We start from the raw sequence: 27,597 nt of genomic DNA, 5'->3' as shown, positions 1-27,597 counted from the left end.
GCGTCCCGCATTCGCGAGGTGATGTGAATGATATCCTCGAATGATCCTGTGGTCTGAAGCCATTGCAGATTGAGCTCCTCCTGCAACGGTCTCATTCTGTACCGACAGTTGGGAATGAGATGAATGCAAGACGAAATCATCCCTAGGAAGGATTTGTACACACGGACTGAAACGCACTCTTTTGAAAGTAGTGAGCGCGCAAGATTGCATATCTTGATTTGCCTTTCTTTTGACACAAAGGCTTTGGCCAGATCCGTGTCCAATGTCGCTCCTAGGAACGTTCTTCTTTGCGAAGGAGCTAGATGTGATTTTTCCAGATTTGTTGACAGACCCAGGGACTGGAAGAGTAAGAGGCATTTTTTTTTTTTTTATAACAAATTTTTTATTGTTTTCATAACAAATACAACCAACAGATATAGAATCAGACCGTATATATAGTACATTAGAACAATCACCATGCACAGTCGTAATTATTTCAGATAGGCCCAGGTCAGATACCTGGCAATCACCAGCATCGCCTACCCTCCCCTCCATCCCCCCAGCCTCCCTAGCCATCCGAATCAGAGGATTCCCCATAAGAAAGAGGCGGTGGATCACATATGTTACCCCTATACTTGTTCCATGCTCCCCACATTCTGACCCACTTTCGAGGACAACCCCGCCTGACAAAAACGGAGCGCTCAGCAAACATAGCCCTATCCATCTCGCTCTTCCATGTGGATAGCAACGGCGTCTCCACCGCTCCCCATTTTTGGGCTATGTTCCGTTTGGCCGTCATGTTCCCAAGCGTCACCCAGCCCTGCGCCTGACGATTGAGATCTGTGGGCTCCCACACATTCAAGAGACAACGCCTGGGCTCTGGCAGCAGCGCCACCCCGCACACCTGTGACATCGTGCGCAGCACTCGCCTCCAGAATAGCTGGAGAACAGGACAGTCCCAGATCAGGTGATAGAAGGTTCCCTCCTCCCCGCAACCCCGCAGGCAGAAGGGGTGCGGCGCTCTACCCAGTTTATGTAGCAAGCACCTGGTGAAATATGAGCGGTGCAAAATACGGAGCTGCACCAGCCACAGCCTCGAGGGTATACCCGCCTCGCGTGGTGAGGCCAGCGCCTCCCGCCAGTCTGGGTCATCAAATTCGCCGACCTCGCCGGTTCACCTCTCCCGCAATAGCCCCATAGAGTCCGGCAAATTGTTGACCAATTTACGGTATGTGAAGGACGTGGCCCTCTTAGGCATTTATTCGGTCAACAATCTGTCCTCCAGTGGGGACGCCTCCGGAACCTGCACACCAGGGGTTAACTGCGCCGTCAGGGCATGTTTCATCTGTAGATAGCGGAACCATTCTGAGGGAGCTAGCTCATATTGCTGTTGTAAGCGAGCGAATTGGACCACCTCCCCTTTATGTACCACGTCACCTACCACCGAGATCCCGATGGCGTCCCAAGCATCGAAGCCCTTGCTGTCCCTCAGACACCCCAGTCGTTTTGTATCCCAGAGAGGCGTTAGCTTCGTCAGGACTCCCCGCCAACCCAGCCTGGCCTGCGCCGCATGCCAGAGAGACACAGTCTGTCGCAGAGGGCCGATCAGCTTCGGGGCCAACCGGGCATCATATAGTGGAGTTAGCAGACCCCTTTCACCCAGTATATCCCTATCTGCCTTAAACGCTGGGTCTGACTGGGGCGCATGGAGCCACTGGTTGATCACCTTGAGCTGCGCCGCCCAATAATAGAGCTGGATATCTGGGAGCGCAATGCCCCATCGTACCACCCACAGACTAGTTTTGCTTGTGCAATGCGCGCCGGTTTGTTGCCCCAGAGGAGGTTGGAGACCTGCGCCGCCACCGCGCGGAAGTAGGTCGGGGGCACCGGGTATGGAGTATTTTCTAGCACATAAAGAAACCGCGGCAGGGCCATCATTTTAAAGAGCGCCGCTCTCCCCACCAGGGTCAAGGGCAACGTTCCCCAGTGCTGCACATCTTGCCTGAGGCGGTCCAATTGAGGACCTAAGTTGAGCCTGTAAAATTCCTGTTGCTCCCGTGTAATGTGCACCCCTAGGTATTTAAACGACCCCTCCGCCACCTGTATCCGGCAGCCCTCCGGCAGCCGAGGGGGGGGGGCCCCGCAGCACCAGGAGGACCGACTTCGACCAGTTTATCGTATAGCCGGATGCCCGGCCAAACACCTCGCAGATGTTAAGCAACGTTAGGATAGAGCGCCTAGGGGAAGCTAAGTAGAGCAGTATGTCATCCGCGTAGAGGGAGACGCGATCTTCCCAGCTCGGCGACCAGCGGAGGCCCCGTACCATAGGCTCCCACCGTATCCAAGTCGCGAGCGGCTCGAGCACGAGAGCAAAAAGCAGCGGCGAAAGCGTACAGCCCTGACGCGTACCCCGCCCCAGAGGGAAATCCTCCGACATATGCCCATTGGCCGCGACATGGGCCAGCGGCTTAGTGTAGAGGAGTCGGATCCAGGCACAAAATTTCGGCCCAAACCCCAGATGTGACAATACCGCGAAGAGAAAGGGCCACTCCACCATATCGAATGCCATGCGGGCATCAAGAGATAGAATGACAGCTGGTTCTTGCAGCCGGTCCACTCGGGCCAGCACACCGTGCAAGCGTCTTAGATTGTGTGAGGTACTTCTTCCTGGCATAAAGCCCGCTTGGTCCGGGTGCACTATGTCAGTCAAGTGAGGCGTGAGTCGGAGGGCCAACAGTTTCGCCAGGATCTTGGCCTCTGCATTGAGCAGCGATATGGGGCAATAGGAGGCACATTGATCCGCCGGCTTACCCGGCTTCGGTATTACCACGATGGTGGCCGTTCGCTGGTCTGTGGGGAGCTCCCCCACCTCCAGGCTGTGTTTGTACATATTCAGCAAGTGTGGGGCCAACAACTCAGGCAGTCGTTGATATAGCTCAACCGGGACGCCGTTGGGACCCAGTGCTTTACCGGGTTGCAACGCGGCAATGGCCATCTGTAGCTCCTCAACCATGAGGTCGACCTCCAGGGACTCTCTAGCCTCAGGGGAGAGCGTGGGCATCCGTAGGTCCTTGATATACGTCAGTGCCACCTCCACCGACATAGAGGAATTGGGGGAGTATATGTCACGAAAATGCCCCGCTAGGGTGTGCACTATGTCTCGTGGATCTGACGTTTTCGACCCCTCGGCAGTGACAAGCTGCGCGATCCATCGGGCTCCGCTGTCGCGCCTGTCCAACCATGCTAATAGTCTGCCGGTTTTATCGCCGACATCGTAGACCGTGTGCCGTGAGGCCTCAAGTCGTTGTCGAACACGGTCGGTTAGGTGCTCCCTGTACTTCACCTGAGCCAACCGCAGGTCATGTGAGGTTTCGCGGGAGGGGGTTTCGGCCTGGCGAGCCTCCGCAGTCCGGAGCGCAAGCTCCAGCGACTGCAGCTCCGCTGTCTGCATGCGCTTATAACCTGTGATGGCAGCCATTGCCTGGCCCCGCAGCACCGTCTTGTACGCCTCCCAAAGAATCGTAGGGGAGTCGACCGAAGCGGCGTTTTCGTGAAAGTAGAGTTTAGACGCCCGTGCGATGGTTTTACCAATCTTCGGGAGTCGCAGGTAGCTGGGGCGTATCGGGTATACGCGGCGGCGCATTAGGTGAGGACTATTGTAGTGCAAGAGGATTGGGGAGTGATCAGAGATGCCCCTGGGTTTAATGTCAATACTGGCTATGTTGTGAAGGCAACCGGGGGAGCCCAGAAAGTGATCAATACGGGTGAGAGTGTTGTGGACCCCGGAGTGGAACGTGTATGAGCGCGTCTCTGGGTGGTACCACCGCCAAAGATCTGTGAACCCTAGCGCCGCCGTGAAGCCCGCAAGTCGCATTGCGCCACTGCCGCGCGTTCGAGGTGGAGACCGGTCAACGTGGTCATTCATCACTGCATTAAAGTCACCCCCAAGTAATACCTCCCCCTCTGGTAGGGTGGGGAGAAATTCACTCAGCGCCGGGAGCGCCGCGGCATGTAACCCGGGAGGGATATAGACCGACACTATGTTGTAGAGATGTCCTTCCCATTGTATGTGGGCAGCGGCGAAACGCCCGGCCCCATCCGTATGTACACCAAGCACGATTAAGCGGGACTGTTTGCGCAGCAAGATGCCAACCCCCCGGGACCCAGAGGTGAACTCAGAGTGCACCACCATCTTATACCCCCATCGGTCCAGTGCTTTAGTAGCAGTGCCTGTGAGATGGGTTTCCTGAAGTAAGACCAGTGCCGAGGCACAGCGTTTGATACTATGCAGGACCAGGCCTCGCTTGATTTTATCTCCTAAACCCCGAACATTCCAGGTAAGCAATGAGAGGGGCTGCACCGGGGTCCTGTCAGTGTCAGGGGCTACCTCACTAAACAAGTTCAACTTCACGGTGGGTGGGTGAAGCGACAAAGCAGGAGTCGGATAGTGCAGAAGGCAACCCGGGTCGTGTGTTGAACATGTGCGTGGTGTAAGTCTGAAGGCCGTGTCCTACATAACCAAAACCAAAGAACAAAACTAAAGAACATACCCCGCCCCCCTCCCTGCCTCCCTGCCATGCGGACTCAGAACTGCCCGCCACCCCAACTCAGCAGAGTGCTCGATCCCACGAACCCCAAACAGTACTTGCGCTTTAAGGAGCGTGGAGTCCGGGGGAGACCAGGATGTCCCCTATCCCCAGGTCCCATTGTTCATGTCCCAAAGCATCTAATGTGTGGACCACACAGCAGCAGCGATCCCCGGAGGAAAGCCCCGAACCACACTCCGGGAGCGATATAAGCCATCACATCAACCGGTGGGCTCCTCCTCGACCTCTTCAAGGCGCTGATCTTGTACATTAGGATCGTCCGCACTCCCGGGACGCCTTGTCCCCCGGCTAGAGCGCCGTGCACCACCAGCCTGGCGCCACCCCTCCAACCAGTCATGAGCCTCCTCTGGTGTGTCAAAGAAGAGAGTCTTGCCCTCCGCCGCCACACGAAGACGGGCCGGGAAGAGCATTGCATATGGAAGTTCTCTGGCCCTCAGTTTCTTCTTGACTTCCACGAAACTCCGCCGCTGCGCCGCCACCGCAGCCGTATAGTCAGGGAAGAAGGACACCGTGGAGTTCTGTAGTTTGATAGGTGGTGCCACCCGCGCCGCCTGCAGAATGGCGTCCCTGTCTCGGAAATTAAACAGGCGGGCCAGGACGGGCCTCGGAAGCGCTCCCACCTTCGGACGCCCTCCCGGCACCCTATGTGCTCGCTCCACCGAGAAAAACGCTGAGAGGCCCCGGGGCTGCAACTTGGATTTGATCAGTTCTTCAACATATAGGTCCATGGCTGGGTGCCCCTCACTTTCGGGAATCCCAATAATGCGCACATTATTGCGGCGAGAACGCCCTTGCTGGTCATCCAACCGGGCCACCATACGTTTGTTCTCTGACTCCAACTGCGACACCCTCTGCAGAAGGCCTTTCGAGTCCTTTACCAGAGTCTCCGTTACCTACTCCACCTCCGCAACCCTGGCGGACATTTTCTGGAAGTCCGCACGGAGCAGGGACACGTCCGTAGAAATCGTCCCCACCGTTGATTGTACCTGTGTTAAGGCCGCCATAATGTCCTCCAGTGTCACCTTCGGTGCGTCGGTGGTCGCCGCCATCTTCTCCTCGCGGCCGCTGCGGTCGGACACCGCGGGGTCTTTGGCATAGGCGAATTTATCGAGCTTGCCTTGATGGTGCCCCTTGGTTCCCTTCCCACTCATGGCGCGGATAGATGATGCCTCTCAAAGGACCCTCCCGCAGCCCAGCGGGGAGTTGACACACCAGGGCTCTTCAGGCCGGGCACGAACCCCTCAGGCCGCCCAGGGAGCGCGCTTCGTTTCAGGTCGTCCCCCAAGGGGTGGTGCGGATCAGCCGGGCCGGCTGCACGCCTCAGTGGGGCCCGGCACAGGGCAGGGTCGCAGTCCTCGGTGCGCCCCACCGGTCCCCACAAGCAGCGCAGGCTCGGGGAAGCCCCTTCGGCATCCGGTACCAGCCCTCCAAGTGCGGGCGGGACCCTCCGGAGAAGTAGCGGAGCTCACGCCTCAGCCCCGGCGCCCCGGGCAGGTTCGTCGTTGCGGGCCGATCGAGGTCAGCAGACCCGATTACGCCTCCCTCACTGGAGCACTCGCCTCATCTCTGCCCAGGCTGCCTCCGGTAGCGCCGCCGTCAGCAGTTGCGTGTAGGTGCCCAGCCTCCGTCTCCGCCTCCGGGTCAGGCCGGTCCGGTCACACCGCGCCCGGGGTCATCCCACCACTCGAGGCCCCGGTCACACACGCCGAACCAGGCCGCAAAGTTACAGATCTTGCCGCGTCCGTCCCAGACGTCTGAGGGACTCGGGAGTTGGATCCGGTAGCGCCGCCGTGTGTCCGCCTCCGTTTCTGGACCTGTGGGATCGGATCAGTGTGCGGATGAATGACGGATGAGCGGGGAGTCGATCTCTTCCCCGGAGCCCAACTAGGCTGCGGCCATCTCGCTTGGCTGCAAGCCACGCCCCCCCGTAAGAGGCATTTTTGAACATGCTCGGATGCTACCTTGGCGGAACTCGCCTTGATAAGGCAGTCGTCCAGGTACGGGAATATTTGAACTCCTTGCAGACGGAGATGCGCAGTCACTGGCGCTATGACCTTTGTGAAGACTCTGGGTGCGGAACGGAGTTCAAATGGGAGGACTCTGAATTGAAAATCCCTGCCAGCCACTCTGAACCGTAGAAATTTTCTGTGCCCGGGTAGGATTGGTACATGAAAATAAGCGTCCTGCAGGTCGAGGGTGGCCATGTAATCTCCCATCGAAAGCAACTGCAGAATTTCTTGGAGCGTCAACATCCGGAAAGATATTTTCTTAAAAATTTGTTGAGAGCGCGGAGGTCGAGAATTGGACGCCACTCTCCTGATTTTTTCCGGATGAGGAAAAACCTTGAATAAAAGCCCGTTCCCTTCTGTAGGAGAGGGACTTTTTCGATTGCTCCTTTTTGAATCATCAAATTTTTGGGGGAAAAAAGCTCTTTGAGATGAGCAGGGGGTGGGCCCTTGGGAGGAGAATTTGGCGGAATTTTCGTGAATTCCAGAGCATAGCCTCTGGATATTATATCTAATACCCACTTGTCTGTGGTAATCTTGAACCAATCTGAATAGAAGTGGGATATTTGACCTCCAATTCTTGTACATGGTAACGGTAAAGATGGTGGCTGAACTAATTGCTTCTTACCGGACTCTCGTCCGCGAAAGGACTGTTTCCTACGAGACTGCGAATATGGTTGATTTCGCTGTCCGTAATATTGCTGGCGATAATTCTGAGATCTTTGGCCAGATTGAGAGGTCTGAAAGGAACGCTGTTGGTTATAAACTCCCCTGCTAGAGAAGGATCCACGTCCTCTGGCTCCACGGAAGGTAGATTTTTTAAATTGCAGACTACCCAGGGACCTTGCCGTCTCCGTATCCTTCTTAATCACCTGTAGTGCTTCATCCACATGTGCACCGAACAAGGATTCACCATCAAATGGCATGTCTATGATTTTAGACTGCACCTCCTGGCGAAAAGATGTTGACTTCAGCCAACCCTGCCTCCTCAGCACTGCAGCTCCTGCCAACTGCCTGAACCCAGTTGATGCCACATCCACTGCTGCATCAATGATCTCCGCTGATGCATACTCTCCTTCCTGCAGGATCTTTATGGCCTCGGATTTTGAAGGCTCCGGTAACATGTCGAGGAAAGGAGAGATGTCGGACCACATCTGGCGGTCGTATCTCCCTAAAATCGCCAGGGAGTTTGCAGCCCGAGCTGTGGTTGCTGCCATCGTGGACACCTTCTTTCCTATTGCGTCCAATCTTCTACCATCTCTATCAGGTGGAGCTGATATGGGCGTTGATGGATTTCTAGCCCGTCTCTGAGCCGCTTGCGCTATAACAGAGTCCGCCTTAGGTTGACCAATTAGGCATGCTGGTGAATTACTTGGGACTCTATATTTCTTGTCCAGCCTTGGTAACACTGCTGGAAGAGAATTAGGGGTAGCCATCAGTCTCAATCCCTCCTTCCAAATAACATCAATGATTGGGATTGCCCGAACCTGCTTCCTTGGTTGGTCCTTAAAGTCATACAGGAAGCAGTCATCCTCCTTTGTTTCCATGGGGATCAGGAATCTCTTGGTCGCTCTTTCCATAAGTGAATGGAAATTCCCAATGTCCACCGGGGTAGAGTCCACCGGAGCCGGAGCACTTGGAGAAGGAGTTTGTACCTGATAATTATCCCACTCCGACATGATAGACTGATCATCTACCTCTCCTTACTCCCTTTCATCGTCTGTAACCTGCGATTGACTAGATGGCAACGGAGAAGGTGGTCTTGGTGACTGTAACGACGACAACTGTACTCTTGGCCTGGGTGTCGACGGAAGAGATTCCGCCGTTTCCGAAGGAGGGAAACGTCTATAGTAATCTTGCAACATATACTGCAGATTATCAAGCAGTTCCAATGGCATTTGACCAGACAGCACTGGTGCAGGAGGTGTCGGCTGTGGTTTCATATTAGGATCTTCGTACTGGTCATCATCATCATCCTCATCATCTTGATATTTGATGAGAAGCTCCGATGGACTCCTTGCAGTCCGAAATCTCTCATCTTCTTCGGAATCGTTATCCTCCGATTGTAAAAGTTGCGCCGGCAATTTTAGAGGCGATGTAGCTTCTAAAGACGATCCTCTGCGCTGAAGAAGCATAGTCGCTGTTGCCCTTTGATCAGACACGACAGACGACGGAGTCGCAGTCCACAACCTGCATATCCATGCAGGTAGATAGAGGAGGTGGTGACAATCGCGTCGACGGAACCGACGATGGTGGTAATCCTGACGTTGAAACCATTTTCGATGACAAGGCTGTTTTCGTCGACGAGATGGCAGTCGTCGACGACGGGACAATCTTCGCCGATGAGGGTGCCGACGATGAGGTAATCTTCGTCGACGAGGGCGTCGTCGACGGGGCACTCTTCATCGACGAGAGCGTCTTAGTCGACGATGGCGTCGACGCGTCCATCTTCGTCGACGCAAGGATCTTAGTCGACGAGGCATTCTTCGTCGACGGCACCACAATCTTCGTCGACGGAGTAGACGTTGACGAGGTAGTCTTCGTAGACGGAGCAACTTTCTTGCTTATTACCGTCGACGGGACGGAGACGAGGGATGACACCTCCTTCGTCGACGAGATGGGTTTAACACTCACCGAGACCAGCGTCGACGGCGATGAAGCTGATGACATTATCATTGCAGGTCTCGGCGACGAGAATGTAATAGTCGATGTTGAAACCGCGTCGACGATAATAACCGTCGACGCCACTGCCATCGACGGCGCCGTCGACGACGGCAATCTCACTTGAGGTAAATTCCTCTCAGGAAAACTTTTAGCTGGCAGATTTTTTCCTGATTTCCTCGGGGGCGTAGAGGGCTTGGATCCTGAAGGTGGAGACGTCTTCTTAGATGAAGATGAAGACTGACCCGAGCCCTTAACAGACTGGGCTCTCCTCGACACCTTCACCCCAGTAGAAGAAAACTCTTCTTCAGCCACCCTTTTCCTGGAAGAGATAGAGGACCCAGAGGCAGTTTCTATCCCTGACAAAGGATCATCTTTATCCTTAAGCTTCTGTAGCCACAGAAGAAGACGTCCTTCCCTATCCCTTAAGGTCTTCTGAGGGAAAGTCCGGCAAATCTTGCACTCCTTCACTTCATGATCAGGATAGAGGCAATAGATGCATTTTTTGTGAGGGTCTTCAGAAAAAAGCCGAAGCTTTCCGCAGGACTCACAAGGTCTGAAGAGGGATCTTTTTGTAGTTGACATCCTAGAAGTTGAATAAACAGTAGAAACTTGAAGAACTGAGCAGAGCTCAGGGAGACTCCCTTCACACGACGTGCGGTAGAAAATCTGACAGCCTGAGCCTCTGAGGAGAACATTCTGGTGGGTGCTGTCGCCTGATTGGCTGCAGTTTGGACTGGATATAATGACAGTGATAGTCATAGCTGTGGAAGTTTTTTCCCTTGTAGCTTAGGCTACTTTACTTCCTGGTTCAGGTTACCAGGGTTTTTTGGTTGTTATATGCATAATTATTGCTTTTTTATGTACCGTGGGACTCCCACTCCGACGACGGGGAATGATTCAGGCATGTGAATCTATGAAAGACACCCCAAATACTGGAGAACACTGCATCACAATGCAGTAATAGTACACTTCTGTTCTTAGCAGCCAGCTACCTCTCCTTAACACCTGTTGACTGTATATTTTTGATCCTATTCAGCGCTCCACTGCCCTTTGACTATATTTGCGCCACGCAAAGTGAATAAGTTTAACCTGGGCTACCAGCACCTGAAATGACGAGCATTCATAGTCCCAGCAAGGAGGTCGTGGACATCGACTGCTTATGTTCTGCCAGTACTTTACCATACTTTACCCAGGCGTAGCATACCTTTACTTCCTCTTGAAAATAGATATATAGGGAGGCACAAAAAACAAATTCATTCATAGGCCATAACTTGCCTGGATGGAAGTGGCATTACCATACCCGAGGAACATACAAGATAATTGATCAATTTTTTAATAGTGTGAGATGCCTGGCACCATATTCATGCCAATGCCAATCCCATAAGCTTCTTGGGGGAACGGCACCCTAAACAACTTGTCAAATGGCTGTATTGTCATTCATAACAAAATTATTGGCATCCAGGTCAGTGTTTCAAATAGCCAACTTCTCTTTCTTGTAAGTTGATGCAAGTATGGAGATGGATTTACAGTTCCACCCACAAGATTTGAGGGGTAGTCTAATCCTCTGAAACAGGTCTTTCGACCAGGCCCAAGGCTGGTATGATTGTAAGTGTGATGCTGGATGTGAGCTGAGGAGTCACAGGCTTTAAATCAATCAGAGACTGGTAGTGGTACCACCCTGGAATAGGGAGAATCTGAACCAAAGTCACAAGAACAGATACAAGCTTGTTCACCTGCAATGCATTCAGGGAGGAAGGAATGCTCATCCCCTCAATGAAAAATTCCAAAGCTACTGCTTCAGAGGGAAAAACAAGCTTGATCCCACAGGGCAACATTGACTGGAACTATACAGTCAATGTTGAGGGGAAATTGTCTGAGGAGCTGAGGTATTTTTCCTCCAGGTTGGGATGCAGTCTTTTCCTGGAACTTGGCATGTTTTTACATACCTCGCCTAAGAGTTGCAGAGACTGTAGTGTAGTATTCAGGATGGTGGTTCTCCAGACAGGACATGCAGTTGGAATGTGAGTCAGCTATGTCAAACTACTTATGGAAGTTCATGCATGGACCAACCATATGACTGTAGCTTGTTTACATCATTGTAATGCAAATATCTGAATTGAAGAAGCTTTCCAGAAGGGGTCTCTGGCCTTGCAACTAGGTGTGAATGTTTGTGATCCTCCTATGGCACTCAAAGTACCTGAATGCTCGATTAATAGTATTGGCTATAACTCATTCATGGGTACCACTGGAAGGTATACTCTGTCCATGGATCCTGGTGTGAATTTAGTGCACAGAGTGGTGTAAATTCAGTGCTGTAATTGCTCTTCTTGCTTTCCAATCCAAAAGTTTCAAATCCACAATACTTACAGGTATATGTTTGTGATATATTTATTAAATTAATTGAATTATTCAAGCCATATTCCCCACTATCAAGGCACATATCTGTGCAAATCCATTATGATATGTCATCCTAGATGTCGGTTATGTTTCTCTTTAAATTTCTATGCATTTCAGATCCAAGTGAGTAATCCATCAGGAGTAAGCATTAACAGCAACACTGGGTATTTCATAGCGACAAGGCCAAAATATTTCAAAATTTAGAGAATAGAAACAATGGGAATTGGTTTGCAATTAACTAGGTTTGTAGAGTTCATGAACTTTGGACAACATGTCTTGGACCGCACATGCTGCTTGGAAACAAATTAGGAATAGGATTCACCTCTGTTAGGGTGAAATTAATGTTAAAGACTAGTTCCAAAGTATGAACAGCTTTTAGTGGCTTAGTAATAGTTGGGACATGGAGCTACCAAGAAAGATAGTTGGTCCATGTTTGCCCTCCTCTCTCTTGCTATACCACTCGTGTCCAACATCACTGTGGTCATAAAGAATGCCTAAAAACAGACCTGCTGTTCTTCACTCACCACCCCTCCCTTTGGGAAGAAATTTTCTCCAAGGAAATGCCAGTGGAATAGGGTTAAAAATAATGTGCATGAAAAAAACCAAATGATTTCTTCCTACGCACCTTTTCAAAAATGACAAAATAATGATTAGGCTATCCTTTTTTAAGTTTAAACCTATAATAACTGATAAAACCCCATCGAACGGGAAATAGCCATCACCAGTGTAAACATGTAAACACTGAAAAAACAATATTCAGAGTTAATGAAGAATGCCATTGACTTTCTGGTCCATTCTACTGCACTATTTCATAATGCACGGGAACTAAAACGTAAATATTTCCCCTTTTTTTGCATTGTGTGGCATCAAATAAAGAGTCACCCCAAATGTGTTGTTTTGCCAGTGGTTCTCAGTCCTAGAGGCTGTGAATGCTATATTATCCATGTGGCAACCATTTACAGAATGTTTGCTTAGCGATGATGCCTAAAGGCAAGAAATGTGAGGATCTTTGGTCGCATATTGATATGATGTTAGAAGAAGTACACTCTACTGCATTCTTAGATGTGTACAGGAAAACATGACTGCTGTAGTGGACATAACCAAACAACACCCTTGTCTACCAAGTGTTCAGCTTAATTGGTGAAGATGTGAAACATCTCCTTGAGAGTAGGCTGGGCAACACTTTTAGTGACTTTGGCACTGCAACATGTTTCATGTTAGAATGCTTGTCACTTGGTAAGCAAAGAAATGTTGAGGAGCAAATCAGAAATATTATTCTACAATATATGAGAAATGGTTTACAATGATGCATAGAAAGGGTCCCTTCACCATTCATGGCATTTGAAGTCAATGAAGCCTGACTGGTACTCTGCACAAGTTCTTGATCCCTTCTGTAAAGGGGAATTCTCTCCGGACTGCGAAAGTACTGCTTCAATAACTTTGAGGGCATATACACCCAGGGCAACACATATGTTGCAAAACCTGTCCTAGAGACTTGCAGTATTCAGGTGTACCAGTATTGGCATGGAACAAGCTAGGTCAGTGGCCACAGTTAGCAAAGTGTGTACTGGCTGTTTTGGCTGTTGGCAGTCTAAAGTGTCAATGCTGAGAGTACCTTTTCATAGATAAAAGTTTACATGGGAAGGAAAGAGCGAACACGCATGAACAAAGATTCACTGAAGAAGTATTGTACGGTGTACTACAATAAGTTTGATTTACAAAAATGTGTTTGGGCCTCATATACACTGTGCGTACACTGTCTATATACCATGCGCTATAAGTGCAGAAAGCAAGCAATCATAAAAGCAAAACATTCCATAAACACCTGAAAACACCGTTTCTGTTGTTTTTAATTGCGTGAAAATGTGTAACCACTGATAACCACTGTTTTTAAAGTATTACAATTACTGCAAAACACAGGGAAAAAACCACCAGAATTTACCAAAAATTGAAACTGAAAGCAGGAAAGCCTAATAATGATTCAATCAACTGAAGAAATGTGTCACTCCTTCACTTCCTCCTCACTGCTCTTTCAGCCTACCCTCACTGAACTTGAACCTCCCTGAATTATCTTTTCTTTGTTTCCCTAACCACCAACACACCTGCCCTACACCACCACAAACAAAGGTCCTCCTAACTCTCCATGGACCCTGAAAGGCAATCAAAAATCTGCCTTTCCTCTCCTACCTCCAATGCATCATATTTCTCTAGCAAACTCAACCACAAGAGGCCAGCTTGACTTCCTTTTTGAGAACTGACATCTTACTCTCTGACTACCTTTTTCCTTCCAGATCAATCTCATTCTCACGAAGACTCACAGTCCGGTCTGGCATTTCCCCCACAGAATCTGCTCTCTGCCTAAATGATGTATTCATCATGCCCTCTGTACCGAAACACATTAACACTACATCATGTCCTCTTTACCCAGACACAGTAACACTAATCAAGCACTCACAAATCCAGCCAAAGAAATGTATCCTTGAATATGTAAGGACGTTTGGCCCTCAGATGGATTTGGACTCCATCAAATAAACTCCTCCATTACATCCACTGCACTTATACATTCAATCACAGATTTTAACCCTCAAAACTCAAACCAAAATTAATTTGTCATCCTACTTATGAAGCAGACTTTCCCTCTATCTCCCTCTCAAATCCTAACTGAGCTCTCAAAGTCAGTAAGCCACTGCCCTGTCACAAACACTCTTCCATCCACCTATGTAGAGGACTCCCTTGTTGACAAAATAGAAGTCCTTCTCTCTGAAGTGAATCTTTTATTCTCTAAAATTCTGCTTTTGACCATTACAATGAAGTCTCTTGAATTTATACTCAGTTCCCCTTACTCAGCTCTCTCCCATTCCTCTGAAATCCTTTTCACAACCCAATAATCTACATGCCCAAAAATGTCTCAACATTCTATAGCTGAGGGTGAAATCAACTCCCTAAATCATTCTTGAAACACATCTTTTCTACAGCCCACTACTGACCCAGAATCCCACTGATTTATCACTTTACCTAAAATGCAACTAACTACCACGGAGGATCACAGCAACCTGCCCTACCTAGAACCTTACCCATTTACCTCCTTACTTAGGGTGAACCTGATTTTCACAGAGGATAACCATAACCCACCCTTGGATGTGGATGCCAGTCAACACTCTATCCCTCAAACTCTCCCTATTCATTACTGCAATCCTCAACACTACATCACTTCCACTGTCCCCCATATAACAGATGCCCCCTATTTTACACCAGTCATTAAGAGGAAGAGGCAGAAATGTGTCTAATTCTTGCCCCCAAAATACCAGAGCAAACACCCAAAATGTCCTACAGGTCCCTATCACCTTCTCACCCACCAGTAAAACCGTTCAGTCCACTTTAAATTGCCTGCTCCACAACAGCAGAATAGCAGCTACTCCGTGTATTGAAATTGTAGACCTGATCCGCTCTCAAAACCTTAAACTTCTATTCCTTATGGAAACCTGGCTCTCAGTCACCTCCTGGTCTGTTGTTGAGTTTCTGATTCCCACAGATTTCTCAATAATTCAACATAATAGAGCTGGAACACAAGGCAGAGGGTTGACCCGAAGACATGTGACCAGAAGCTCCTTAAATTCTACATCATCCACCAACCTAATGGAGAATACAAACTAAGTAGAACAACTTGTTAAACTAATAGCTGAGAGGTTGAGGAGTGACTCTAAAAACATATTACACGAGAACTTCGAATTACATCAAGAAGAGTCTGACACAGTAATGCCTCAACTAGCTCTTTTTTTAATACCAGCCTCAATCAATTATGTTGTACTCCCACCTATGAGAAAGAATCTATCCTCGATCTCATGATTTGTAAAAATGACCTCACTGAAGGCCAAGCTCCCTTCCAGCTCCCGCCGATGCCAGTAGGCTGGTCTGACTACTTACTTGTACCTTTCTCCCTGCTCTGCACAACTATGTCCACATGCAAACAATGCAGAAACCTAGGACCGAGTCAGGGACTTCAATAGTGTCACCAATCCCTACTAAGCTCAAATATAATTTCAAAGCTTTCATCCTCACATTCAGATCACAACACTACCCATCATGACAAAAGTCACTAACGGCCTTGTCCCACTTAAAATAAAAAAACTCCACAACAACATATCCTCTTCAATGGTTCGCCACACAACTTCTAAAATGAATGGAAAAACCTCAGAACCAAACCAAAACCCATCAATGGAAACTCTGGAAAACCTTTGATGCAAGTGCAAAGAATACAAAGGCCACGTTTTTGAGGCACATGTGCAGTTCTTCAAAATAGAAATCATTGTGGCAAAAAAAAGACAGGAAGCTCTTCAACATTGTCAAGAAGTTCACCAGTCATCTGACTTCTTCCAATCTTCCAACTAACAAAGAAAGCTGCAATAATAACTCTACAATTTATTCATGGACCAGGTAAACAAAATGTAGCTATCTATCCCAAAGTACATTCACATTGTTCTGCCGGTCACACTATCTTGTAAATTCCCAGAGGAATGGATCTCCTTTGAACTACTAACTGAACCTGCACTGAGAAACACTCTTGACGATCAGGCCATCCTCTCATTTCACAGATCCCATCCCTGGCACTAGAGTCAGAAAATAGCTTAATCTCCCATTCCCCACTTCGCCCAAATAATACACTTCCCCCCCAGCCAAGGGGTAGTGCCTGTAAACATTAAAAAGGGCCAAGTCACCCTCTTGTTTAAAAAATCAGATGCTGATTCCACCACCCTCAACAACTTTTGCCTGATATCCAACATCCCGTTCTAAGCAAAAGTACTAGAATTCTGCATGGCAAAACAGCTTAATAAATGCATGAAGGAAAACAACCCCCTTCATGACCACCAGTCAGACTTTAGATCTGACTGCAGCACTGAGATTAAGATACTATGATTTGTGGAGGATACCTTATCTATTGAGAACAACGGAAAATTCTGTCTTCTTTTCCCTGACCCCTTTTCAACACTGGACACAATCAATCACTCATACCTTATAAGAATCCTAGAAGATCAGATGGGAATCAAAGGTACAGTTTATAGTAAAGTGCCCCTTTTTGACATGGTCACCCCCCACTTTTTGCTTGGTATCTGATGCAATTTCAGCAGAGGTGCGCTTGGTTCCTGCTATCCAGGTCCCCACTGCCAGATCGCTTTCCCTAAAACTGTTCAATTGTTCCCCAATTAGCAATACCTTTATCACCCCCTCTAAGTCCCTAGTAAATGGTACCCTTGGTACCTAAGGCAAGGAGGCTAAACAGAGTCCCTAAGGGCTGCAGCATTTATTGTGCCACCCTAAGGGACCCCCTCAGCACCACCATGCAAAGTGCCATTGCCGGCTGTGTAACATGGTGCAGAGAAAAGTGAAGACACAACATGGTACACTTCCTGTGTGCTATGCTTGCAGAAACTGCATGCAGTCTAGATAAGCCACCCCTACAGCAGGCTTTACAGCCCTAAAGCAGGGTGCACAATACCACATGTGTGGACATATCTGCATCAGCAGATATGCCCCTGTGATGTCTAAGTCGATTCTAGATATTACTAGAAGACAGGAAAGCCATTTTGAGTACATGTGCTGGACACTGGTATTTACGAGTTCCCCAGCTACATGATGGCTTCACTGACACTAGAGATGTTTGGTATAAACCACGTTGAATTAATAAACCCACACTGATTCCAGTGATGGATTTATTAATACATGCACCCAGAGGGCACCTTAAAGGTACCCTCTGAAAACCTACCGACAACTAGTGTGCTGGCTGACTGCTGTAGGCCAGCCTGCCACCACAGACAGGTTTCTGACCCTCTGGAGGTGAAAGCACGCACTCTCTGAGGGCAGAAACAATGCCTTCTCAGGCCAGAAGTGTTGTCATCTCCTCCAAGCAGGATGGCTAAGTGATCAGCATATCAAGGCAGGAGGCTTAAAAGACCTCTGCCGCTTTTAATATGAGACCCCAGTCTTCCCCAGACAGAGGAAATGCCATCCCCTGCCCGGACCCATTTTGCACCAGGATAGGCGAGAAAATTAGCTAGTAAGGAGGTGTGTCTTCCTCTCAAGCTGATACCACCCACAAGGTGGGCTACCTGATGTGGACCCGGCTTTTATAATTCCACCATCTTAGTTTTAGTGGAATTAGGCTCTCTGGGTCATGTTTATGCCCACTTCCTAAAGAAAGTTGTCCTATAGAGGGTATAGCCACCCTAAAGGTAAGTAGCCTATTGGCTACTACCTGTCAGTCCCCGTAACGCCCCTAAATGGAATTTTTAAGTGGCACCCCTGACACCAGGAACTTAGATTCGATGGATCAAGAAGAAGACACCGACAGCCATGAGAAAAAGCAAGAACTGAAGACTGCTGTGGACGTTTGACGCCAAACCCTGCCTGCCAGCTCCAAGTCTCGACAATCGTGACTAGCGACTCGTCCTGCAGACAGTTGTGACTAGTGACTCGTCCTGCAGTTGACCGGCTTCCAAGAACCCGGGGAGACTGCCAGCCCGTCACAAATTGGTAGGACATTTCCCTTTGATGAGAGGAGCTACTCCCCAGCAGTGCGCAAGCACAGAAAAGCATAGTCTGGTTCACCGAGTTGCAGCTCACCGGCCAGCCCAATACCACGCCACCCAGGAGGAGGTACCTGTGCTCCTGAAAGTCAGATCTTTACCCCACCAATTCAGAGGTCACCAGGACGAACCGCAGCCGCACAGGACCAACACCTGCAGTACCGGACTCCTTGCAGCAAGCCAAGGCCATGAGAGTCCAGTCGGGACTTCCACAGCTCTGAGACAAAGCAGCCGCAGAGGAACGTCAGTACCGCAGAAACCCATTTCCAGAGTAGCCCACTTAATTTTGGACCCTCAACTGTCGAGACAGACGGCCGCAAGGTGCTAGGACGCACAGAGCCAGCTGACTTTTCCACCATGCACCCGAGCGCCCAGGCCCAGGAACTGACGAACCAACTGCACTTTCTTGTTCCTAGGACCCTTGTGACCTGAATCCCCCATTGGGACCTCCCAGTCTTGCTGCTATAGAATGTATATGCTCTCCTTGTGCAGTGCAGCGCTGAGATACTCCTTATGGAGTGAGTCATGCGCTTTACCAAGTATTCAAATTAAATACATTTTAAAAATGGTCCACTCTAAATTAGACGGCAACTCGCTATTAACTGGGAATCAAGAATACACCTAGCCCTATAAAGACAGCCCTGACAGCCCGCTTAGTCACTGGTACAAGAAAATCCGATCACTCTAACCCTGATCACACACAAATAGCTCCCCATTGAGGCCAGGAGCACATATGAGTTGGCTAACATAATTCACGGGACTTTGCACAAGGGCTCAGACAAATATCTGAAGCACAAGTTAATCATATCAGGAGTCTACCGGTCTCTCCGAAGTACTGGCTCTCTGCGAGTGGAAACCCCTACCTTTAAAACAGCTTAAACTCTGAAGCAAGCTTTCTCTGGGAAAGTTGCCAAAATATGAAATGCCATCCAACATGGGATCAGCACCAACCCTTCTCATGAGGCCTTAAAAAAATACCTAATAACGCTTCTTTTCCAACAACCTCTACCATCTCATAAATCGCTTGTCCATTATTCAGTAACTTGTGAAGTCTTACTCTGGTGCTGCCCCAGGAATGCAAAACATTTTCCTTTCTATGATGTTCTTCGCTGTTTGGCTATTTGTCATTTTTACCTTGCTCAAGGCTTTATGTTCTATTGGTTGCTGCGCCTTTATTTTGCCTTTGGACGCAATGTTATTACTTTTGTTCAATAAATCATCTATTTAAAGTGTTATGATACCTTTCTCTGTCTGGTTACTGAAATATCAAACTACAAAATGAATACGTTTCTCCTAAATTTACAAGGGCCTTAGAGAAGACATGAGTGCATGGAAGGACAAATCGATGTGATTCTGATACCCACTTATGATTTTTGTTCAGCCAGATGGAAAAATGAATTGAGGCCCCTATCTCCTTTGTATACCCAGTCAGAGGATCGTTCCCATCGAAAGAGGTCTCCAGCTCTCTTCTTCCTGGAAGCTGTGTGAAAGTGTGTGTGATAGCTTCAGTTAAGAAATACAGGAGTTTAAAAGAAAACAGAGGTTCCTCATGGGGTCCCATTCGGTTTAATATTTACATACGTCTTTGACTTTTCTGACTCAATAGTTTGACTTGAGGTGACTGTCGTACGCAGACCAGACAGCTGTTTTTCAGCTTCAACAACCCTATGGATGAAATTCAGAAACAATTTTTACGTGTCTCTGCCATCCAGCTGTAGGTGAGCCTTAAGAAGCTCAAACTGAACGTAGAGAAGCGTGACCTTCTGATACGTGGTTCTGGATTGCCTTGGACAACTAATCTTTGGTCAATAGTCTGGGATCTCCTCCACAGATACTAGCTGTTAGACCTGGTACCATTGGTGTGAGCCTCCCTTCCATTTTGTTATTATTGCCTCCTCTGTTTTTGATATGTTTTGCTGGTTTAGATTCTTTGGGCACTGTGCCACTGCTATTCAGTGCCACAGTGCAAGTGCTCCCTATGGTAAATTGACATATTGATTAGTGACTCCATGATTGGGTTATTTGATTTACTTGTCAGACCCTAGTACAGTGCACCATGTGTGCTCAGGGCTTGTAAATCAAATGCTGCTGGTAGGCTTCCAGCACTGGTTGTGCCACCCACAGAAGCAGCTTGTAAAGTGTGTCTTAAGTCTGCCACTGCAGGGCCTATGTGCAGTCTGGTGCTGCCATGCTGACTGACCAAGTGCACCCACTTGCCAGTCCCTAAACCTTCCCTTATCTTCATTTCAGACACCCTTATGGTAGGCCCATGGGCAGGGTGCATTGTAAGGATAAGGTAGGACATGCCCTGGTGTGTGTGGCATGTCCTAATAGTGAATTACAGCCATTTTCGTTTTTCACTATGGCAAGGCTACCTGTTCCCCATAGGCCAGAATGGGCAGTTTGATTATTACATCTTATAATCCTAACTGACTCAGGGAACATGGTAGAAATTCGAGTTTAGTATGCCTGAGCTCAGAATGATAAAATACATCTTTTTCTTCCACAAAAGCAGTCACAACATTGAACCAAACCCTGATCCAGCCCATGATCCACGCGATTGAAGGCAAACGCTCAACAGTGCTGATGGCCCCCTACAACCTGGACTGTTCAGACGTCCTGGAAGATAGCGAATCGCCAAACTCACCAAGTCACCCTCCTTTGGACTATCAGTCAGCCCAAAAAGTCCAGGCCCTTTCCCGAGTTTACATTACTAGAGATATCACTCCACCAGTTGCACAGCCACTTCAGTCCTCAAGCCAGTTTTCCCCTCCAGCACTAAAGCTGGCAACAGTCACACCTCCAGTCACCCTGAACAAGAGTGCCCGTGTCTTGACCCCCCAAGTCTTGCCCTACCCTGGGCCCCAATTCAACAATCTCAACCCTGAAAGTCTTCTAGAAAACGCCGGCCAAGTCGACCTAACTGGCGCCCCAAAAGGGTTGAGAGAGAATGTTGTACTATCTCCCTTGGATTTCCTGTTTTTCTCAAATGAGTCTCAAAAACCCGCCGCTCAGGCACCTTTGTCGCCACTTGACCCCAATGGGTTCTGGTCCCAGCTACTGCAAACACTTCAAACATCGGCAGCCGCCTTAGCCTATCGCTCAGATAAGATGGACATGCAAGTGCATTTTTTTAACACAGTGTTCACCGCAGGAATCAACCAAAAACTCGAGGCACTTAATTTGCTCATCACTAAAGCTCAATCCCAGGCCCAACTGGTCCAGTCGGTGTGCTGCTGTTCTCCAATCATTGACTCCCTATCACCTTTACCTGAATTTATTTCTTTAATGCTATCAGAAATTAAGAATCTACCGTCGGCCGGAGAGCCAGACTCCGCGCCCTCAGTTTCAACTGTAGCTGAGGATCCCACTGTCATTGAAAGTCAATTTCCATCGACTTCAATGCACCCCATGGAGCCTACAGACAGCAAAGCAACCCCAACTAATCCACTTGAACAACATAATGTACACAGGATGTCCAAACGGGAAAAAAAAAAGACTACGGAAGAGCCGGAACAAACTTACAATGGAAACAAAAATCCCAACTATTAGTAGCCCTGCCAACACCAATGAAGCCCAAGCTCAAGGTCAGTTGCCTATTCTTGGAGGAAACCCGACCCTGGGCCTAGCAGCCCATGTGTCGCCCCCCGACGTGATCACGCACACTTTACCATCCAGCAAACGGGGCACCCTCAAGATCGAGAAATCCATCGACAGAACCTTAAGCATGCAATGCCCGTCTCTAGCCAACCATTAACAACTGTACCTACACCAGCAGTAGTGCGATTGGAATCAAAAACCCCTGTGACACTGCCGTCAGACTCCTGCTCCAACAATGCATTAACAGAGGCAGGCACCCACTACGACGTTTCACAAACCATAGCCAAAGATACCGCTTACCAGAACCCCTTAAACGCGCTAAGCGATCAACCAGTAATCGCAAATAGTAAAAGGCTCCCCACTTTACCATCAATTATTAAATCCTGTGAGGTGCCCTCTACACTGGCAGTAACTCATACGATTAAGCAGGCTTCAACCGAAAATCCAAATCAAACAAAATCTTCTGCAAGTGATGAAGTTTCCCTGCAGCCCATCACCAACTCAGACACCTCATTACTGCTAACCCCAGAGTACGTCTCGAGAGGCCCTCATGACATCTTAAATCGTGGGAACCTATTAAGACTCTTCAAATTACTCCCGGACTTGCACGCTATACAGTCTAATGACATAATTACCATCAAATGTATCACCTCACCAGGATCCATAGCGGGGGAATCAACGGAACTAACGCTTGAAACCATAGCAATCCGGGAATTGGTTCAGACAAAATCTGATCAATTTAAAACCTGGGGTATGATAATGTCAACGTCCAGCCCCCCCAATTACCCATCAATCCTGGAAAATTTCCAGACTCAGTATGAAAGTGAATGTTCAGCTCCCTACTCAGTACTAAAAACAGCCAGAAGTCGTTCACCTGCAGCCAGGAGCACACTACAAACCAAGAAAACCATGAAAAGGCTGACTGGTCCTGGCTTACGGGGGCCCTAGCAAGGAACCAGAAAGATTGAAACACCCCCATATCTATCGATATGCTCCTGGAATATTAACGGGCTCGGTCATAAAATCCACTCAGCAGCATCCCTTGGATTTCTAAAGGAATACGACATCATTTTACTGCAAGAAACCTGGGTAGTTGACAGCATCCCCATTAAAGGCTACCTCGAATACGTATCTCCCGCAACGAGACAGTCCAAGTTCGGCAGGCTGAGTGGGGGCATGGCAATATATGTGTCAACTAAATTATCTCAGCCCTCCAAACAGCTTAACTTCGAGGAAGAATGGATCTCTGGAATTCTGCTGGGTAGTCAACGGCCTGCTGACCAGCTGCTTCTCTTGAATGTCTACATATCTCCAAGCACTACCACGAAAAAATCCAAACTGGACCGTTTAATCAATATTGCTTGCAATTTGTTCAGCAAGCACGGTAACATCCCTAGCATAATTACAGGAGATTTTAATACTAACTTCTTCTGCAACTCCCTTGATGAGCAGGAGACCGACCGTCTACCGGTCCCATTACATCTAGCCACACAATCAATCCCAGTAGGAAATAGACCGTCAAAACTAGGCGAGTACGCCGCCACTCAGCTGGGCAGTGTAGGCTACACCGTATTGAATGGTCCTTTTCTTACGGATAAGCCCCCAGCCTGGACACGATCAGATGGACAAACTTTCTCCTTCTTGGATTTTTCATTAGGGAGTACAGAAATCCTCCCACTGATCGAGAGTTTTCATATTGCACCGCAAGGCGAAAGTGACCATAAACCACAAATTATATCTATTTCCATCAATGCCTTGCACCACCTGGAGCTTGCCTATACTCATGCAGGCTCCTATACGGAGAACTTAAAGCGAATGAAATGGTCCGATGAAGCGGCCCCACTCCTGATAGAAAAATGTAGAGTATTGCTATCCCTTCCATCAAATATCGATCTCTCTCCTGTCAGCCGCTGGACCAACCTTACCAACCATTTACTAGAAGCAGTCCCACTCAAGAGAAGCACTGAGCAGCACGTATTTCATGCGTACAATTCACCAGCAACCAAAAAAAGTTACTGAGAAATCGTGCTCTCCGGAGATCTAGGAAGAACCCAGGCAATAAAACCAATTTTAAGGAATACAAGCAAGCCCAAGCAGCCTTTAAGGTTGCAGTGCGTAGGGAAAAACAAGTGGCTACTGATAAATTTTGGCGAAAGCTCTATCAGGAAAGTAAGAAATGTAATTCAAAGCGATTCTGGGCTCTGGTAAACAGGTCCCAGCATGGGGGAAGTGGCTCCAGCAGTGCAAACATCAGTGCCGACGAATGGTCCAACTTTTTATCATCTCATTTTCAGAGCAATAATAACAAAGAAGACAGCCCTAAATTTCCCAATAAAGTTACCGCAAAGGTACCAACTTCGGAGGCCACAAAGTCTCCCCACCCCCCCCGGTCACAGTGTTTCACTCACCTCCGCACTTGAAGAACCAACATCCGTGGACTGCGGGATTCCTAATGTGCCACCCTCTGAGCTCATAGTGACAACGGAAGAACTAAAATACAAGATCCTACGCTTAATAAAGAGAGCCAGAGCGGATGGTGCACCCGGGCTAAATGGTCTCCCGCAGGCTCTATTTAAATCGGATGCCGAATTCTGGTCAGGCAATCTGACCTCACTGTTCTCCTACCGCAGGCTAAATAACACCATCCCGGAGTCCTGGAGAGGTAATATTATCCACCCCATATACAAGACCGGGAAGAGAAGCAACCCCAGCAACTATCAAATGATAGTACTCCTAGACATCGAGTCTAAATACTATGCCAGCATTTTGTTGGAAGAGCTGCAGGCCTGGGCCAACGAAACAAAGCACCTTCCTTTCAATCAGACAGTTTTTTTGGCTAACTCAGGTACAACAACGAATCTATTAACCTTGTCCGTCCTGATTGAGAAAGCGAAAATCCAACAAACCCAACTCCACTGCTGCTTTGTAGATTTCAAAGCGGATTTTGATCGAGTTCCCCGGGGTTTACTATGGCAAAAATTAAAATCATGGGGCGTACCCCGGTCCTTGCTCCTTGCCATAATCGAGCTTCATTCTGGAACATGGATCAGAATCAAGCTGAGTGCAGGCTCCCACGTTTCAAGAAAGATTAAGACAAGAAGTGGAGTAAAACAAGGCTGCGTGTTAGCTCCTCTTCTATTCAACCTGTTTATATCGGACCTCTCGCTAACTCTTGACAGTGTCAACTGCCTCCCACACAAACTAGACGGAGTGTGCATCAGTAATCTTTTATACGCCGACAACCTGGTGCTGCTTGGCCACACGAAAGTGGGCCTGCAGAGGCTACTCAACGAGCTGCTCGACTACACCACAAGCAACTTCCTAGAGCTGAACTTATCTAAAACAAAAACAATTTCCTTTGGGAAACAAAAGAAGATGCATGGAGGGTGGCATTTCAACAAACTAAAAATTGACTCAACATCTCAATACAAATATCTGGGGATAAACAGAAAGAAGCACTGAGGACCAAAGCCCTGGCCATAGAGGTCGTGCATTTTACCTACCAAAGTCAGCATCACCAGCACAAGTCCGCCTTGAATTAGGTCTACTCGACCACCACGGCGTAGAAGCATGCGCATTTATTAAGTTCTACAACAGGCTGCGTCAAGCTCGGGAGGGTTCCTTGGAGGCCATTCTCTGGCAATAAATCCAGAAAAGTCATGCCACCAACAAATATCGGCACCACCTGAACCACAGTTTACAACTGTTAGGTATCAAGGAATTCTGGGCATCAAATCCCTTGCAGTCGGCACTAAAAACAGTCATCAAGAAGAGCGTCAGGCTGTGGTCCTTTCACTCGGACAGGGCAACATTGTCAAAAAGGAAGCACGCTTGGGCAGTGATTACAAACTTCAAGCCAGGAGTCACATCGCCCTACTTGTTAAGCATGTCTGCACTTTATTGGAAAAGAAAGTTCCTGGTTTTAAGGTTGGGTGAATGGCCTTTTTTAAAGAATCTACCACAATGGCGCCGCCCCAACTGCCAAATACAATGAAGGCTGTGTGGCTACCATACCGAAGACATGGAACACATAGTCTGCATATGTCCCGAACTGCTCACCGCCAGACGAATTCTACTGCGTGAAGAATGGATCAGGCTCGGAATCCGATCCTGCCGCCAAGCCATAATAGCTGCCTTAAATCCGGCCAACACGAAGTTGAACATCTGCCTAATTAAACTAGTCACAAAGGCACATAAACTGTTGCTAACCACTGGTGCCCCCAACTAACTTTCACTATGGCAACGTGAAACCCCACCATCGGGTTTAGCAACTGCTATTGATTAACAATAATTTGCAGACTTTTAAACCCTTCCCCGAACTAAACACGGTTTGCCATGACGCCCCGCAGAGTTTTAAGTAAAATGTTAATTTTGCTTTCATCTGCAATTTTATATAGTGTTTTCTCTTAATTTTATGTCATGCTGCAAGACTTTTTAAATTGTTAGGGTTTTAACTATCCAACAATAAAGTTTATATAGACTAATATGAAGCATTCATGGTACCCACACAGTTTTGTATGTAACAAGAACATAACATGACTGTGCATTTGTCATGCACATTGATTCAATGGGAAATCTTGCCACTGGATAACAGATGCTTCCAAGTCATTGTACCCATTTGAATGTTCCTATGATTAAAAAAGGCTCAGTGAACCAGCTGGGAATTACCACTGCAACCACAAGGGCAAACAGATTCCTGCAGTAGAAACAATGAATGACTTGCAAGTGATTTGGATCATTTACAAATAAAGTAAAATGGTATTCCTAAAAATAGTTTCGCCAGCATATATATTAAAATCAAAATGTATAGTTCAGGTAGACTACAAAGTCTACCTAAACTATGAAAACTTAAATTGCTCTGTTCACAAACTTGTGGAGTCAGACAGCAGCCTAAAACCTGGGGTAGATCTAACAGTGGTTGTAGGCTTCTGCCTACAGTTTGAGAAGTGGGTGAACAAAACCCTTTAAAATAGAAAAAGAGGGAGGAAGAGGTTTTTTCCCGCAATTCTGAAAGTAGATATCTAGAATGATTACCTTGACTCCAGAGTAGGCATTGTTCACCAGGATATCCAGATGCCCCTTCTGCTCTCGTCGGACTTTCTCAAAAAGAGCTTTGATGTTGTCGTCTTCTGAGGAATCGCAGACCACAGGTATGCATTTTCCACCTCGAGATTCCACCTGAAGGATGGACAAAGAGGATTAAAGTGCTGTTCCTGCCATGAACAAAGGGAGTCGTAAGCACAGCAAGTTCTTACTTCATGGGCTGCTTGGTCCAAAGTCTCCTTATTCCGGCCAGTGATGTAAACTGTGCTCCCAGCTTCAGATAACTGGAGGGCGATGCCTTTTCCGATGCCCCGGGAGGCTCCAGTGACAACAGAGACATATCCAGACAGCACCCTGGTCATTTCTAGGGAAATAAACAGAATTCTCAAAATTGTGGAAGAGGCTGATACACAAGAAGTTTGGAACAGGCATACCGTAATAGAAGCTGAGCACTGAGGGCCCAAATGAAGGGTGGAAAGGATCAAGAAAACCCAAGGGTAATTTGTGATCAAAAACAAACATAGGGAAGGGAACTGGCAGATTGAAGGGCAAGAGTTGAAATGTGGATGTGGCAATGTAGGGATATAGAAGGAAGCGGTGGAGGAGAGAAGGAAAGATGTAGAAAAGCTGGGGACAAAATTGTGGAAGACCAGAAAAATCCAAGATTAAGGAACTAGAGAAGTACAAGTAGATCTGGAGATCATCTAAAGATAAAGACAA

General features: G+C 48.0%; 1 protein-coding gene across 1 annotated transcript in view; it reads right to left on the bottom strand.

Moving 5' to 3' along the window:
• The window catches only part of DHRS1 (dehydrogenase/reductase 1), a 163,825-nt gene extending 136,586 nt beyond the window's left edge, over positions 1 to 27,239 (bottom strand). Inside the window, exons 1-2 of the mRNA XM_085646731.1 lie at positions 27,090 to 27,239; positions 26,869 to 27,012 (exon numbers count right to left, since the gene is read on the bottom strand). Coding sequence (XP_085502857.1) covers positions 26,869 to 27,012; positions 27,090 to 27,239 — 294 coding nt within the window. The remainder of the gene's footprint in view (positions 1 to 26,868; positions 27,013 to 27,089) is intronic.
• Positions 27,240 to 27,597: the final 358 nt, after the last annotated feature.

Source organism: Triturus cristatus, chromosome 1_1 (assembly GCF_964204655.1).
Source record: "Triturus cristatus chromosome 1_1, aTriCri1.1, whole genome shotgun sequence".
In the NCBI taxonomy this organism is placed as follows: Eukaryota; Metazoa; Chordata; class Amphibia; order Caudata; family Salamandridae; genus Triturus; species Triturus cristatus.
The sequence above is the reverse complement of the archived record's forward strand: the minus strand, read 5'-3'. Positions and strand labels throughout refer to the sequence as shown.